Here is a 17675-nt window from a genome sequence, read left to right as displayed (position 1 = left end):
ATGAGCTTTCTACTGATTTTAAGTGCCGGTTGTGTTCTGGGCATTTTAAAATATGAAAGGAAAGAACAACTCAGGCAGCACTAAATGTTCCAAGAAGAGCCCTGGGCTGACAGAAGTTTGACACAAAGTTTTAAAAGTCGTGTAAGATTCTCCAAGGCTGTTTAAAATGGCGCCTGTCTGCTAGAGGTGTGGTTCAAAGCACCTCAGACCCTCAGAGCGGTTTGAGTAGTCGTTGCTATGGAAAGAAGCCAGGTAATTCTCCCCATCCCAACATCTACCTTTTAATTTTGAAAATAATAGAAATAATTGAAATAATGCTGCAATCAATTCAGTGTTCTCTTTATCTGAATTCACTTAATATTTTCTAGGTTCAATTAATATAATCCTTTCTCTCAAGAATGATATTCACAGATCTCTGTATCCCCCTGCCAGCACCTGAAAGTTTCAGACTTGTGTTTATTCTATGGAACACCTGGAAAAATTGATATTAATATGTCCTCACCCACTACTTCACATTTAAATTTCCTCTTGTTGTCTTTAAAAAACCATGGTTGCTTTTTTAGAAATTTTATTCTAGGAATTTTCTTTTTTCCCTTTCTTTTTCTTTTTTGCAGTACTGGGGATTGACCTGTACTGACTGGTACTGAGATAAATACTTGTTAAATACTGAGATAAATACTTGTTAGATTCTGAATCATAGATTTAAATGTAACATATAAAACTGTAATTCATTTTTAAACTAAACATACAGGAGAAATTCTTCAGGACCTTGGCCTGAGTAGACATGACATAACTCAGATCTCAGCAAAATTTCAAATTTGTTCCATGAAAGAGCTAGTTAATAAAATGAAAATACAAACTACACAGAGGAAAAAATCACAAACTACATTTCTTTTTTTAATTGGTTGTTCAAAACATTGTATTGATTGTATATCCTCCTCTGAGAAGTGTCTGTTCAGGTCCTTGGCCCATTTGTTGATTGGGTTATTTGTTATCTTATTGTTTAATTTTTTGAGTTCTTTGTGTATTCTGGATATTAGGGCTCTATCTAAAGTGTGAGGGGTAAAAATTTGTTCCCATGATGTAGGCTCCCTATTTACCTCTCTTATTGTTTCTCTTGCTGAGAAAAACTTTTTAGTTTAAGCAAGTCCCATTTGTTCATTCTTGTTATTAACTCTTGGCCTATGGGTGTCCTATTGAGGAATTTGGAGCCTGACCCCACAATATTTAGATCAGAGCCAACTTTTTCTTCTATCAAGCACAGAGTCTCTGATTTGATATCAAGATCTTTGATCCATTTTGAGTTAACTTTTGTGCATGGTGAAATAAAGGGGTTCAGCTTCATTTTGTTGCATATGGATTTCCAGTTTCCCAGCACCATTTGTTGAAGATGCTATGCTTCCTCCATTGCATGCTTTTAGCCCCTTTATCAAATATAAGAAAGTTGTAATTTTGTGGATTGGTCTCTGGTCCTCTATTCTGTACCATTGGTCCACCTGCCTGTTTTGGTACCAGTACCATGCTGTTTTTGTTACTATTGCTCTGTAGCAAAGTTTGAAATCTGGTATCGCTATACCTCCAGATTCACACTTCCTGCTTAGAATTGCTTTTGCTATTCTGGGTCTTTTGTTTTTCCATATGAATTTCATGATTGCTTTATCTATTTCTATAAGAAATGCCATTGGGATTTTGATTGGCATTGCATTAAACCTATAGAAAACTTTGGGTAATATCGCCATTTTGATGATGTTAGTTCTGCCTATTCATGAACAGGGTACATTTTTCCATCTTCTAAGATCTTCTTCTATCTCTCTCTTTAGGGTTCTGTAGTTTTCATTGTACAAATCTTTCACCTCTTTTGTTAGGTTGATTCCCAAGTATCTTATTTTCTTTGAGGATATTGTGAATGGAGTGGTTTTCCTCATATCCATTTCAGAAGTTTTGTTGCTGATATACAGGAATGCCTTTGATTTATGCGTGTTGATTTTATATCCTGTCACTTTGCTGAATTTATTTATTAGTTCTAGTAGTTTCTTTGTAGACCCTTTTGGATCTTCTAGGTATAGAATCATGTCGTCCACAAATAGTGATAATTTAAGTTCTTCTTTTCCTATTTTTATGCCTTTAATTTCTTTTGTCTGTCTAATGGCTCTGGCTAGTATTTCAAGAACTAAATTGAATAGAAGTGATGAGAGAGGGCATCCCTGTCTTATTCCAGATTTTAGAGGGAATGCCTTCAGTTTTTCTCCATTTAGAATTATGCTAGCCTGAGGCTTAGCATAGATAGCTTTTACAATGTTGAGGTAAGTTCCTGTTATCCCTAGTTTTTCTAGTGTTTTGAACATAAAAGGATGCTGTACTTTGTCAAATGCTTTTTCTACATCTATTGAGATGATCATATGGTTTTTATCTATTGATGTGGTGAATAACATTTTTTGATTTCCGTATATTGAACCAGCCTTGCATCCCAGGGATGAATCCTACTTGATCATGGTGCACAATTTTTTTGATATGCTTTTGTATTCAATTCGCCAGGATTTTATTGAGAATTTTTTGCATCTAAGTTCATTAAAGATATTGGTCTGTAGTTTTCTTTTTTTGAAGTGTCTTTGTCTGGTTTCTGAATCAGGGTGATGTTGGCCTCATAGACTGAATTTGGAAGTTCTCCCTCTTTTTCTATTTCTTGAAATACCTTGAAAAGTATTGGTATTAATTCTTCTTTGAAGGTTTTGTAAAACTCTGCTGTATACCCATCCGGTCCAGGGCTTTTCTTGGTTGGTAGTCTTTTGATGGCTTCTTCTATTTCTTCCTTTGTTATTCGTCTGTTTAAATTGTGTGTGTCTTCCTGACTCAATCTGGGCAGATCATATGACTTAAGAAATTTATTGATATCTTCACTATCTTCTATTTTATTGGAATATAGTGTTTCAAAATACTTTCTAATTATCTTCTGTATTTCTGTGGTGTCCATTGTGATATTGCCTTTTTCATCCCGTATGTTAGTAATTTGAATTCTCTCTCTTCTTCTCTTCGTTAGCATGGCTAAGGGTCTGTCGATCTTATTTATTTTTTCGAAGAATCACCTTTTAGTTTTATCAATTTTTTCAATTTTTTTTTTGTTTCAATTTTGTTGATTTCTGCTCTGATTTTAATTATTTCTTGTCTTCTACTACCTTTGTTGTTGTTTTGCTCTTCCTTTTCCAGGGTTTTGAGATGAAGTGTGAGTTCATTTATTTGTTCGGTTTTTCTTTTTTTTTGAGGAATGAACTCCAGGAAATTAATTTTCCTCTTAGAACTGCTTTCATTGTGTCCCATAGATTCCGGTATCTTGTGTCTGTATTGTCATTTATCTCTAAGAATTTTTTGATTTCCTCCTTTATGTCCTCTGTAACCCATTGATCATTCAGTAACATATTGTTCATTTTCCAGTTGATGCAGGATTTTTCCTTCCTTTTTTTTATCATTGATTTCCAGTTTCATTCCATTATGATCAGATAAGGTGCATGGTATTATCTCCACAACTTTATATTTACTAAGAGTTGCCCTATGGCATAGTATATGGTCTATCTTTGAGTAAGATCCATGTGCTGCTGAGAAGAACGTGTATCCACTTGATGATGGTTGATATATTCTATATATGTCAGTTAAGTCTAGGTTATTGATTGTGTTATTGAGTTCTAGAGTTTCTTTATTCAGCTTTTGTCTGGAGGATCTGTCTAATGGAGAGAGCAGTGTGTTGAAATCATCCATAATTATTGTGTTGTGGTCTATTTGACTTTTGAACTTGAGGAGAGTTTGTTTTATGTACGTTGCAGCACCATTATTTGGTGCATACAAATTGATAATTGTTATGTCTTGTTGGTGGATGGTTCCTTTTAACAGTATATAGTGTCCTTCTTTATCCCTTTTGATTAACTTAGGTTTGAAGTTGATTTTATTCGATATGAGTATGGCCACTCCTGCTTGCTTCCAAGGGCCATGTGAGTGGTATGATTTTTCCCAACCTTTCACCTTCACCCTGTGTATGTCTTTTCCTATCATATGAGTCTCCTGAAGGCAGCATATTGTTGGGTCTGTTTTTTTAACCCAGGTTACTAGCCTATGTCTCTTGATTGGTGAATTTAAGCCATTAACATTTACGGTTACTATTGAAATATGGATTGTATTTCCAGTCATGTTTATTTATTTATTTATTTTAGTTTGGCTAGTTTTTCCTCTTTGGTTATTTTTCTCTCCCTTTACTGAGATACTTCCCACTGTTAGTTTTGGGTGCTATTTTTCAATTCCTCTTCTTGTAGTATTTTGCTTAAAATGCCTTGCAGTGCTGGTTTTCTGGCTGCGAATTCTTTTAACTTTTGTTTATCATGAAATATTTTAATTTCATTGTCAAATCTGAAGCTTAATTTTGCTAGATACAGTATTCTTGGTTGGAATCCATTATGTTTCAGCATTTGAAATACATTGTTCCAGGATCTTCTCATTTTCAACGTCTATGATGAAAAATCAGTCATTAACCTAATTGGTTTACCCTTGAATGTAATCTGCCTCCTTTCTCTCGTAGCTTTTAATATTCTCTCCTTGTTCTGTGTGTTGGATATCTTCATAATTATGTGTCTTGGGGTTGGTCTATTACGGTTTTGAATGTTTGGGGTCCTGTAGGTTTCCAGGATTTGGCAATCCATTCCATCTTTCATATCTGCAAAGTTTTCTAGGATTGTTTCATTTAATAGGTTGTCCATTCCTTTGGTTTGAACCTTCATACCTTCTTCTATTCCAATGACTCTCAAGTTTGTTTTTTTATGACATCCCATATCTCTTGGATAGATTGCTCGTGAGTTTTAAACATCCTTTCTGTGTTGACTATATTCTTTTCAAGTTGATAAACTTTGTCTTCATTATATGATGTTCTGCCTTCTACTTGATCTAGTCTATTTGTAATATTCTCATTTGAGTTTTTAACTTGGTTTTTGGTTTCCTGCATTTCTAGGATTACTGTTTCATTTTTTAAAAAAATCTCTATCTCTTGTTAGAACTCATTCTTTACCATTTGAATTTGTTTGTTTAATTCGTTTTCAAAATATACTGTCATTGCTTCAACTTGCTGTCTCATGTCTTCTCTAATATTCCGTTCCATCTGAGTTAGGTATGCCTTGAGTTCTTTCTCTGTCCTTTTTTCTGATGCCTCTAGGTAGGTCCTCCTGTAGATTTAAGTTGTCCTGCATTGTTTGTAATCCTTTTTTCCCTTGTTTTTTTTTTATGTTGTTTACGTTACTTTCTAGCTCTGTGGAAAGTAACGTGAACAACATTAATTTTGACTGCTGTGTTTCTGCTTTCTCCTATAAATTTGTTTTGGTTTTGTATATCTCTGTTGTATCTCCTTTGTGATGGGAGAGTGTGTCTAGAAATGTTGGGCTTTATTGTACTTTAAAGCTGATTCATTCAATTCATAGAAGGCTTCTGGATTCTGTATGGATATAGTGATTTGTTGTCTGTTCTTAGGACTTTATGTTTAGGTTAGGTGCTATGATGGTATGAGGGTTAGTATGTCTTGGCTACTTTGGAAGATTGCTCTACTGAAGGGGTATACTAACAGGTGATTGGATCAGGGTGTTGGTAGTAGCTAGGTATTTAGGAGCCCTATAGACAGCCTCAAAACAATCACTTATTTGCATTTAGACAATTACATGTAATGGAAGACGTAACACTTGGGATGAAAGCTGGGGGGAAGGGGACAGAAGGTGCTCTTAAAAAGAAAGAAGGAGAGAGAGATATATAGATTAGAGGAGAATGGAAAGAACAATAAGACTTGAAACAGGAAAGAAAGAAAGAAGAAAAAGGGGAGAAAAGAACAAAGAGAGAAAAAAAAGAAAAAAAATTGAAGTCTGAGAGATCCATTTTCTTCTCTTCCAGTAGGCGGAGCTGTGCCCTCCGCGCTGAGCTTCTGCCCTCTATGTGCCGATAGCAATCCATGTAAGGCAGGTCCTGAGAGTCTCTCAGTCCTGTTAGTCCAGATCCCTATCACTTCTCCGGCCCCTCCCCTCCCCCCTTCCTCCTGCCAGCCAGCCAGCCAGGTCCTGTTCACCGGAGGCGGTTCCCCAAAGATCTGGTTACACTTGAAGCCCCACAACATGTCCTATTTCCCGAATGACTGAGTGCTCTCTCCATCATTCATCTAAGCCTCAGTGCTGTGGTGTGGTGATCTGGGGATCAACAGTTTTAATTTTTCCGGACCCCTTTGGTGGGCATGCCCCTGGAAACTGGTGGCTAAGACCTTAGGTGTCGACGCTGGTGATAAGGGGAGTTGGGGATTGGGAATCCCCTCTGCTTCCCTACAGACACACCCCCAGCGAGATTCCTGAGGTTTCCTGGCTGCTTTTATCTGGAGGGGGTTGGAGTCACAAACCTGCTAAAGTGGATTCCGCTGGGAAGGAATTCCGTCGCCGAACTCTGGTGACGTCACCTCTTTGCTATGGCGGGCCCTAGGCTCCTTGCCCGAGTGTCCGAAGGGAGGGGTGGGTCTGGTCTGTCTCTGGTTGATTTCAGCTCCCGGTTCGCTACTTCATGAAAGCCTGGCTAGAGACCTCTTCCTAGAGTCCCTGCGCCTTACCTGCTGGGCCGACCAGTTGCGGGGGGCCGTGGGTGAGCGGTCGCCAGCGGGCGGGAGGTCACAGAATTGAGTCACGTGGGCAGCGGCTGACACGGCTGGCGGGTCCGGACCTCTGCGCTGCACTGTGTGGCGGAGATTCACTCGTCTGGGGCAAACTGTCACCTCCAAAAATCCTACCAATTTCCGGCCGGTCTCTCTTCAGTGGAATTTCACCAGGAGCCTCTCAACAGGTAGAATCCAAGCATATCGATGCGTCTCTCTGAACCGTTACTGAGGAGGTACTGAAAGCGCTGCCTCTCCGCCCACTGCCATGTTGGATCCCCCCACAAACTACATTTCTGATAAAGGACTTTATCTAGACTATATAGAGATCTCTCAAAACTCAATAATAAGAAAGCAAACCATTTAATTGGAAAATGAGCCAAAGATATGAGAGGATATTTCCAAAGAATGTTATAAAAAGATGTTTAACACTGTTGAAGTAAAAATCAAAACCACAGGAGGTGTCAGCAATACTATTTAGCAGAATGCCCTGCCCCCACCCCAATATATACATTACCAAATGCTGGTGGGGAGGATGCAGAGATGCATTCAAATATTGTTGGTGGGAAGTAAAATGGCACAGCCATCCTGGAGAGAGTATGGCAATTTTTTTAATCTAAATATTTACCCAATAATTATATTTCTAGGCATTTATCCTTGAGAAATAGAAGCTTAGTTTTGCCCAAAAACTTACACATAAACATTCATTGCACTTTTATTTGTGAAAGTCCCAAACTGGAAAAAGCCTAAAATTCCTCAGTGGGTGAATGGTTAAATAAACTATGGCACTACTGTACCATACAATGCCACTCTGCCACAAAAACAAAACTATTGCTACAAAGAACAATTTGGATAGATCTCAGGGAGTTATTCTGAGTGGAAATGTCAATTTCAAAAGGTCATATACCATAGGATTGCATTTATATGATATTCTAGAAATGACAAAATTCTAATAATGCTAAACAGATTGGCAGTTGCTAGGGCAGGGAGTGGGGTGTGACCATAAAGGGGTAAAACAAGGGAGATCTTTGTGCTAGTAGAAGAGCTCTTTATTGTGTTTGTGATGGTAGTTAAAAGAATCTAATCTAAATAGAATTATACCCAAACATTGTAGTAATGTAAAATTTCTGGTTTTGTTATACTATAAATATTTAAAATGTAGCTATTGGTTGAAATTGGTCACACTGGGACCTGTTATTCTCTGTGACTTCCAGTGAGTCCATAATTATAAAGAAATATCGGTTTCCTACATGCTAGCTGTCATCATAAACCTCTGCAATTATAATCCAGGCAGAAGCCCACTTCTGGCATCCCAAAGTTCTTGCTGTTTTATTGATGATATACAACATAAACTGTTTCTTGTTGTGCTTATTTTGTTGTATGTCTGAGTTCCTAAGCTTGTCTCCAAGTTCACTGTGGTAGGATTTAAGTCTTGCCTGCCAGATTTCAGAGCTGTTATCAGAGTGGTTGTTTAATGCATGTGAATTTAATGTGTGCAGTGAGACAGTGGGGACTGGGAGACTGTGGTGCCAATGGCTCCTGTGCAGCTGAGCTTCAAGTGAGGGAGGGGACAGATAATTACACTCTCTAGGGAGGTAACTGGGGCATGGGTGAGTCAGTCCTGGGAGAAACAATTTGCCCTGAGGCCTCAAGATTCCCTACACAGTCCTTTTGGGTATGCTCTAAATGTAAGGTCCTGACCACTCTTTGCTAGTACTGTTTCTCAGGGTTGTGTTTTAGCAGCAACCTTGGAGGATAAAAAGTTCATATAAAAAGAGCTGGGGATGCAGCTCAGTGGTAAAGTGCTTGCCTTGCATGCACAAGGCTCTGAGTTTGATTCCCAGCAAGGGGAGGAAAAAAAAGTGCTTAAACTTTACCCCCAAGAAAAAGCAGGCTTGCCTACTGCTGTTAAAATATTGTTAAACTCTCTGAGCTTAGTGCTCCTCAGCTTCCATACAAGTCCACTGCTGATGTAGTATCTACCAGGATCCCTCTATCTTGCCCCCTTGGGACTTGGGAAGTTCTTGCAGCTTGACGGTGCCCTGAGTCCTCTGTCTCTAACTCATGAGTCTTTCCAGCTTCCATGAAACCTTGACAGGCTCATTTGTTAGACATAAAATTCCAGACCCTGTTAGAGTGGTTTTTCTGAGAAGCAGCATGCTGTTCTGGCCTAGTTTTAGGCTCTAAACAGAAAGTCAGTACCTCAGGTGGTTCTGAAGGTACCTTGTTCCCCTTGATGATAAACTGTCCCCTAACTTCATAGCCACCTGGCCTCTTGCTGTGGCCTTTGAGTGATGAACTCATACCCCAAGAGGTCTTTTAGGGACAAAACTCAGGCCAGGTCACTGCCAAATGATGGGCGTCTCTAGATCTCATTCATACCCTGTCATTTCATTATCCCTGTGCTTGAAAGTTATCTTCAGTATCAACTCCATCTGTTTACTTCTTCACAGGACTGCCAGTCGAGAAGACTCCATGGGGGTGGGGAAAGGAGGCAGAAGACAGCCCCCTGCCTTCTGAGAACATTGAACTCATTCAAACACAGCAGATGTTAATTGCTGAAGTCTGCAAAGTGAATTGTTAATTGTTTTGGGAGCACCAAAAAAAAAAAAAAAAAAAAAAAAAAAGAATAAGACCAAGAAGCTGAGCTTAGAAGAAGCAAGAGGATTTGTAGTTATATTTAGAGTTAGGTTGAAGTTTAAACCACTTAGGACCAGCATTTGTGACCTCTTGGAAAATCATTTTTCATAATCTGTAATATGGAGCAGTACTGGAGTATGTACCTCAAGGGCTATTGTAATAATTTGGAAAAAGCATTGAGCAGGTTGTTCCAGGTAACTAAATTTCTACCCACTCTTAAAATTCATGGGCCTGGCCAGGCATTGCAGCAATTTCTAATACCACAGGAGAAAAACAAAGGAATCAGCCATGGAAGGAAGAGGAGAGGAGGGGAGCTAGGGATACACTCAGATTAAGGGAACAGAAACCAGAGCAAAGGACCCCAGGAGAGGGCATTAGAAGGCAAGAGTCTCTGTGGCCTTCCAAACTCAATTCTAAAATTATTTGAATGCCACTCAGATAAAACACTTAATTTTAGTCTTAAATTCAACAAATGCTTTATTGTTTTAATCATTACAACAAATATTCTTGTTGTTCAAATATTGTCAATACATCAAAGGTCACAGGTGGTCAAATATTGTAGGGATTCCATTCATTGGCCTTGATTTGACATCTTTGGGCAAAGGGGAAGATAAAATGAGAGAGTGGGTTTTGAGGGTCTTCCTATGGATCAAGGTGATTGGAATCACCCCAGTTCTTAGGTGCTACAAGCTGGTTATAGCTCACTTTTGGAGTAGGCCTTTTTTGTGTCCCCAGGATCCTTTGTCAAAGCCAAATCCACAGACTCTTGGATGCTCTTTGCTGCCCTGAGCCCTGATTTAATAGCTGTGTCAATCCAGCCATGGGTCAGGGCTGTGTGTTCACCAGCAAAGTGGACCCGCCCTTCTGGATGGCTGAGCTCCTGTGCGTAGTCCACATATTGGTAGGGAGTGAAGGAGGTGTACGCTCCCAAGGAATAGGGGTCTTGGCTCCAGTGCTTGACCATGGAATAGGGGCACAGGGCCCGGAGCTGTTCTTTGGGGCGGTCATGGACAGCAGCTAGGTCATCCAAGATGACATCTACCACCTGGGCATCGTCCATGGCAGCAAAGAACATGGAATCATCACTCACAGTATAGGAAGCCAGGATGACACCTGTGCCATTGGGGAAGGTGTGACTGGGATAGTAGATAAAGCGGGCGGGGCGGTCAGTGCAAGACTTGCCACCGAATATACCTTCTTGCTCCCAGAAACGCTGTGTGCAGGCCAGGATCACTTTGGTGGCGCTGGTGTAGTGGACTGAACGTAATGAATTCTCCTTGTTGAGAGAGAGGGGTGGCCGAAAACGGAGGAGCCGGGCAGCCTTTGCAGTGTTGGCCACCACCACAAAATCGGCAGTCAGACGTGACCTGGGCTGCAGAGGGTCAGCTGTCCTGAAGGTGACATTGACATGGTCTCCAGACATCTCTACTTCCTCTGCTGGTGAGTGAAACAAGACTGTCCCTGGCAAGAGGGCACCATGAAGGGCCTGAGGGAGTTGGTCAAAGCCTCCAACGATTTCATGGAACCTGAGAATGAGCAAGCAAAGAAGGAAAGAGAAACAGGTAGATGGACAAGGCATTCAGAAGAGAGGTCATTTGGACTGGACAGAGGCTGAGTTCCCTAATGGACTGTACCATGTGTTGGGGAGATTTAACAGTTGGCAAACGGATTAAAGCAGCCAGAATGTCAGCTTTAGGGAACTAGAGTGGCTTTGCGTTGATCAATCAGAAAAATGTAACCCTCTGAGCCTCTATAGCCCCTTATTCTTTGTTACTTTCCTCTGGTCCCCTTGGTGGTCATCTTCATGGAAGATGCCTGGAATCGTGGCTGACAAAGACCCAGGATTCTTACATATGGATTCAACCCCTTTCATGATGTCCTTACAGAGTGCAGCACAGAGTAGCCTTAAATATTGCAGCCTAAACACCACCAAGAACCTTCATTTGACTTTGATCTGTCTTCAGACTTCCTCACCTTCCTCTCTCCCCCTATGGCAGCCATTGGCTTGAATTTAAATTGATTAATTCTGAATAAAAATGCTGAGGAGAAGTGGGAGGATGCAGATAGGGAAAGAAGAGGTCTGTAATCCATCAGGGCTCTCCCAGGCTTAGTTCTCCTCTGGTAAATGTCAGTACCTGTTTCGTCTGAAATGGGTCACAGAACCACAGGTGAGAGTAAATCTCAGTTCATTTGATCTTCATTAGCTACAGATCACATAGCCAGTTACCCAGGGTGACTAGGGTCTGAATTTGGCAGCCCTGATTATCTTTCAGGTCTGAGAGATAGCAAGTTACTCTTGCATGAACCTCTAAAGTAGGACTGAGGTCATGCTCTTTGTCACAGAAGAAGAGGTAAGGGCCAGAGTAAAGCAGATCTGTTGGCTCCTAAGAGCCCCCTAGCTAGAGGTTCTCAAAGTGGGCTCCCAAGTCAGATAGCAATGTCACTGGAATATGTCAGAAATGCATGTTCTTGGGTCTCAGCGAAGGTCCATTGACTTTGGAAGTGATGCCCATGTTGAAGAAGCACCCTCCCCCTGGTGGTTCTGAGGGGCATTGCCTCAGAACCTGCCTCCTCTCCTGTCACTCTCACTTTTCTTGGAGTTATCACCTGATTTATCTTGTCCTTCCTTCTACCCCTGTCCTCACTAGTAACTGGCCACCCCGTGCCCATTCTCTCCCCCCATTTCCCACCGAGATTCCTGAGAGAAGATGATCTGGTCACGCAGAGTTTCTATGAAGGACTCGTAGTAGCCAGAGTCTGTGTTCAGCAGGTCCCCGATCATCTGCACTGCCCCACGACTCAGATTCCCCACTTTGATCAGGTACTCCTGGGATCACGTTCAGGGAAAGAAGGCAACCAGGTCAGAATGTTCAGGGAGCCGACATGAGAGCCATTGCCTCCCACCTGGGGGTAATGAGGAACAGAACTGGACAGGGTGGAATGACAGAAGTGCACTCAGCTGGGTCCCAGGTGCCTGGTTTGCACACAGGGCTCTGAGGACAATGCTCCAAATGGTCTCCAAGTCCTAATAACAAGGATAAATAGCTAACGTTTGGTATGGATTTTAACCTACAGACCCTCTTCCAAGCCCTTTACTTGTATAATCCTCTTATATAATCCAAAGAAGCCCTATTTTACAGATGGGAAAGCTGAGGTCCAGTCTTCATGTCCATCTGTAACTGTATGGGGCCCAGACTGGCCTCTCTGATCTACCCAAAACACCAAGCCAGGAGGAAGGTGAATACCAAGTATTGCTTCTCATCCTGCCCTGACCCTCTACTCCTACCCATTACCTGGCTGTCCTGGCCGCTGCACCAGAAAGTGACTATGAGGTTCTACTTCTAGTATAATTGGCCTGTGATTGTGCCCTGTGGTTTGCCCCTGCTCCTTTCTTCCAGACAAGTCCTAGACATGACAAATCTGGCTGGAAAAGTTTCACCAATCAGGGTGGCTGATCAGATATCACAGGACTTTGACCCACCCAATTTCTGAAGCACCCAGTTCAGAAAGGCAAACTGCCACCTCTATTGGAGCAGTCGGCCATGAATGGTTAGGATCTCCTCATAACCATTCAGCTTCCTCCTCAGCTGTCCAAATTTATGCCTCACTTGCCCCCTTTGCTCCCATCTCAGGAACAACCACTGGAGGCCAACTGTCCTCCCCTAGCCAATCACAGGTGCTCCCTTTCCAGCTAACTGCCTCCAGCTTCTCCATGCCAATAGCCTCTGATTGAGGTACATCTGAAACCTTCCCCTTGTGGCTGTGTGTGTGTGTGTGTGTGTGTGGTGTGAGGATTGAACCCAGGGCCTAGCACACGCCAGGCAAGTGTTCTTCCTCTGAGCTATTCCTCCAGCCCCAGTCATCTCTTTTTGCACTACAGCCATGAGTACATCAATGATGGACCACATATAGGACAGTGGTTCCAAGAAAGTATTGTGACATTGTAGCCATCTTTGTGTAACTAAGCATTACGATTTTTACTGAACTATGTCACCATCTAAGGATGCACTTCTGCAATGTTGTCCCCCTCATTAAGCAACACATAACTGTATAAGGGCGTTCCCATACCTCTACCTGCCTTTGACTCTCTACAAAAATGCAAGTGATGGTGGCAAGTTCCTTGAAATAGCATGCTCTGACTTGCTATATCTTTGACCTTTGACTTCTCTCCTTGGGGTGGTCTTTTTAAAAATTTTCTTTCTTCCCTCCCTTTCTACCTTCCTCTCTACTGTCTCCTATCCTAATGGAGCTTACATTTGAGTAAAAGAGAGAGATTATAAAAAAGATAAACAAGTAAGGTGCAGTGTAGTGAGTACTAGGGTGGGTCATCCCACTGGGTTGGTTTCTGGGTAGCTGTGACAGGGTGGTGCATGGTTAGCCGTGGTTAGAGGGGAGCCTCAGGACTGACCTTGGTGGAGAAGGAGTCATACTTCTCCAGAATCTGGCTGCAGCTACTGTTCTTCAGCTCCTCCACCAGCTTGGCATGGAAGAAGGAAGAGGGGTGGACACTTTAGTGAAGGTCAGTTCCCCACACCTACCCTAGACCCTGCTCCCACATACCCCCATATTCCACGCTTGGCACTTGCTTCCACTCATCCTGGATGTGTCTGAGGCATTCTTTATATTAGTCCTGAATGCAACACTCAGTCCTACAGCTGGATTGGGGCACTTGAGGATGGAAACATTATCCCCTCTCTTGCACATACTCTGAGGTGTATAAAGCTGGAGCCAGGCTCCCTGTCAGCCTTGGAGCCCCCAGAATTGGGGAAGTCTATCTCCTTGTCCTTGTCTGAGGACATTTCTGCAGGCCTCTGGGGCCACTGTGAATGGTGTGGATGCCTAAGGGCTTGGTCCTACTGAGCTGTTGAGTGACACTGGATGAGGTCCAAGAGCTGCGGATTGTATGCTGAGCTTAGCAGGATATCACTCCAGCAAAGGCAGGGCATCTGGACAGAGGCCTCCTGTGGAAGGTATGTCCCAGAGCTCAGCTGTCACACTGAGGTCCTTTTGGGTCACAGGTCAGGAAAGAAAAAGGCACTGTTAGTGCTGAGTAAACATTGTTCAGTTAGAAGAAGGCATGCAGGTATTCCAGACAGGGCCCATCATTGATTTTCTTCCTTGACCACATATCAATAATGATGACAATTATAATTCAAGATTGGCCATATGCCTTGCAAAGTTCTGATCACTTTATACGCATCTTCTCACTTAATCTTCACAACCAGGCTGGGAGAGAGGCTCTAGCAGTATGATTGTTTTATAGAAGTTGGAACAGAGAGATGGCAAGCATCTTGTCCAGGGTCACACAGTACATTCAAATAGAGTCCAGCTTGTAGGTCTCTCTCTGCCTTAAACCTAGATCTGCCTTGATGATCTCAAAGGCAGCTAGCTTTATACATATCTGTACATGTGAAGACCTTTGGGATCTGAAAATGCACAGTGACTGCTAAGATGGAAGGTCATGGGAGGGAGGCAAGGTTGACAGACCAAGCTAGTGGAGCCCTCCTGCACATGGGCCTGGGGTCCACAGAGAGAAACTTTAGAAATTTTGCACAAGATGTCTTTGAAGAAGGTGATGGCCTGCATGGAGGTCACTGATTCCTACTTTGGCTTACCTTTCTCAATGCTTCATCAAAGAGCTGTTCAGCTGTCTTCCCCACCTCATCTGCTCTGACTGGGTACCCTAGCAGGCTGGGGTCAGCCTGCACAATCCCCGTGCGCTGCCGTACTCCATTGATCAGCACCCAGGTCTGGTTGTTGGAGGGGAAAAACTCCTTGAGGGTCAGCCCCAGTTTCCTAATAAACTCATGACAGAGCCTGTGGAGTGAGTCAGAGATTGATCCAGGATGAGGAAGCAACCAGTCTTCCCTGCTCCCTGTGCTCACGTCCTGCCCCTACTGGATTCCCTGGGGCCCTCTCTAACCTCCCTCTACAGAAGGAACACTGGCTACTTAGCACTGAGTTGCTATGCCAAGCTATGGCTATGTGACCAAGAGGAAACCCTCTTTGCTGGCTGAGATCTCTCTCACTTTGTTCAAGACTTGAAGCCTTCAGACTTTTAGGTGTGGCCCCTCCAGGTCCAGGAGATACTATGAAGATGTGTAGAGGGAGTGTCCTCTGGATTTATCCTCCCTGGAGGCTGTGTGTATCATGAGTCTTCCAGTCTGCATTCTCCTAATTCCTGCTCACCCACCCCTTCAGGATGGCCCTCCCGAAGTGGGCTCCCACAAGGCACCACTTTCTCCCACAAGGATGTTCATATTTCTATCGTTAGCAGGCCTCACAGACTGCCTTTTGACTTTCCCAGGTGTTCTCCTATCCCAATTATCTTTTGTGATCCTCAACAGGTACAGCTATGTCTGTTCTCTATATTAGAACATTGATGCTGGGAGAGGTTTCGAGGTAGCTGTGGAGCTATGAAATGAGTTGGCATAGGTCCTGTCCTTGTTGCTAGCAGCCCATATCCTGGTCTTCCCCATCCACCCCCACTTCTCTCAATCATACCTGTGGTTGATGGGGATCCTCATGGCACCCAACTCTATGTACAACTGTGTTCCAGGAACTCTATGGGTCTCAATTCTGCCACCTACACGCCCTGAAGCCTCCAGGACAGTCACCTAGAAAGATAAGTATTTATAGAACACAACTAGGCCAGCCGTGTCCCCGCCATACAACCCCCGTCTTCCTCCCTCCAGCTAGGCCCAGATTTGCCTCTTTCTGAAGTCTCTCTGTGTCATAGAGACAGACCAATTTCTCTCCTACCCCTTCCATCCCAGCCTAGAATCCTAGACTTAGTCTTTGGCTCCAGTTCCACTGGGCTATCTACCACCTGCAGCCACCTCCCTGCTCAGAGTCCAGGATCCCTGTGAGGTACTCTCCCAAGCACCCTTGTGTACCTGGTGGCCAGCATCCTGCAAAATCTTGGCAGCTGTGAGTCCAGCCATGCCTGCCCCAATCACCACTATCCGTTTCTTTTCAGCTGTCGGCCCCAGCCCGTCTTGAGCCAGCTGTAGTAGTTCTTCATACTGGGGGTCTTCAAAGCATTTGACAAGGTCATCATCAAAGGCCTGGGTACTCACGCCCAGCATTGACAGAAGGGCCAGAGCCAGAAAGCCTGGGAACATAGTTGTGGAGATGGCAGTCAGACAAATAGCTGGGGACCAAGGAAGCCAGCCTTAATCCTTGATCAGTGGAGGATCATGTCACTGAACCTGTAATGCAACATCCTGGGAATTCCTGTTTCTTTCCTCCCTACCAGAGTGTGCATTAGCCGTGGACCCTCCCATTCTTGCTTTCCACGGGGAGGTCCATTCAGGGAGAGACACAGGCTGCATATCTGTCCCTGAGGACCTGCCATCACCTCAGCCAGCTGGACTTCCATGTAGGAGGCCAAGCCCTCCGCTGACTAGAAGACAGGTGAGATAGCTCTACCCTTCACGTTGGGTTTCCCTATCTCCCCCTTGGGGTTGATAAAATGTTTGTTAAAATGGGAATACATTACCTCACTGCAGCTAAGGAAGGATGCGGGTAAGACATTGTTTAATAAACTTACGTTCTCTGAGGTGTGCATGGTAGGCTACCAGCTTTCCAAGACCAAGAGGAACATCCTGGGGTCATCTCTTAGAGATGACCAAGGGTTATTGAGGTTAAAGAATTTTCTAGACCTAGCCTCCATTTTCACACTTGTCTTCCATTATATTCTGGCTCTGTTCTGAGAGAGATGTGCCATAACTTCCCCCTAGGGTCCTATAAAAGGTGTAAGTCTTGTGATTGTTTCGTTCCTATTTTCAAAACTATTTATCTGTGCTATGGGCTGAATTGCATATTCCCAAAATTCATATGTTGAAGCCTTAATCTCTAGTACTTCATAATAGTGACTCTATTTATAGATAGAAGCCCTTAAAAGGTGGTTAAGGTAAAATGAGGCTGTTAGGATAGATCCTATTTCTATCTGATTGATGTCTTTATAAGAAGAGGAAATTTGGACACAGATAGAGACACCAGGGATGTGTACACAGAGGAAATAACTTGTGGGAAGATAGTTTTCAGGAAGCCAAAGAGAGGTCTTAAATCAAACCTGCCAATGCCTTGATCTGGGACAGCCAGACACCAGAACCATGAGAAAATAACTTTCTCTTATTTAAGCCACTCAGTCTGTGGTATTTTATTATGGCAACCTGAGCTGACTAATATAGTTTATTCCTTTTCTCCCCCCATGTGGAGAAGAAAAGATGATTGGTTCTTACCCAACTCTCTCAAGTCAGATAGCCACAGACCTTGGAAGAAAATTTGTATTCATTTTTCTTCTTAAAATTTTTTTGGTGTTAGGAATCAAAGCCAGGGCCTTGCAAATGCTAGGCAAGTGCTCTATCAACTGATTTATATC

General features: G+C 42.9%; 1 protein-coding gene across 1 annotated transcript; it reads right to left on the bottom strand.

Moving 5' to 3' along the window:
- Positions 1-9636: 9636 nt before the first annotated feature.
- Positions 9637-16413, bottom strand: LOC101978314 (L-amino-acid oxidase). Its single transcript, XM_078049731.1, has 6 exons — positions 16186-16413; positions 15794-15906; positions 14905-15106; positions 13698-13766; positions 11980-12116; positions 9637-10815 (listed from the first exon to the last, which is right to left on the bottom strand). Exons 1-6 carry the CDS (start codon positions 16411-16413, stop codon positions 9984-9986), a joined length of 1581 nt encoding a protein of 526 aa, XP_077905857.1. The 3' UTR covers positions 9637-9983.
- Positions 16414-17675: the final 1262 nt, after the last annotated feature.

Source organism: Ictidomys tridecemlineatus, chromosome 1, assembly GCF_052094955.1.
Source record: "Ictidomys tridecemlineatus isolate mIctTri1 chromosome 1, mIctTri1.hap1, whole genome shotgun sequence".
NCBI lineage: Eukaryota > Metazoa > Chordata > Mammalia > Rodentia > Sciuridae > Ictidomys > Ictidomys tridecemlineatus.
Note: the sequence above shows the minus strand (reverse complement) of the source record. Positions and strands in the feature narration are given on the sequence as shown.

What these genes read in the sequence shown, in the direction of transcription:
- LOC101978314 (XM_078049731.1), bottom strand. Translation starts at nt 16,413, where the DNA reads ATGTTCCCAGGCTTTCTGGCTCTGGCCCTTCTGTCAATGCTGGGCGTG. An exon ending in TTGATGAAGCATTGAGAAAG is followed by an intron (nt 13,767 to 14,904) that starts GTAAGCCAAAGT and finishes TTCCATGCCAAG; the next exon opens with CTGGTGGAGGAGCTGAAGAA. An exon ending in ATGACTCCTTCTCCACCAAG is followed by an intron (nt 12,117 to 13,697) that starts GTCAGTCCTGAG and finishes ACGTGATCCCAG; the next exon opens with GAGTACCTGATCAAAGTGGG.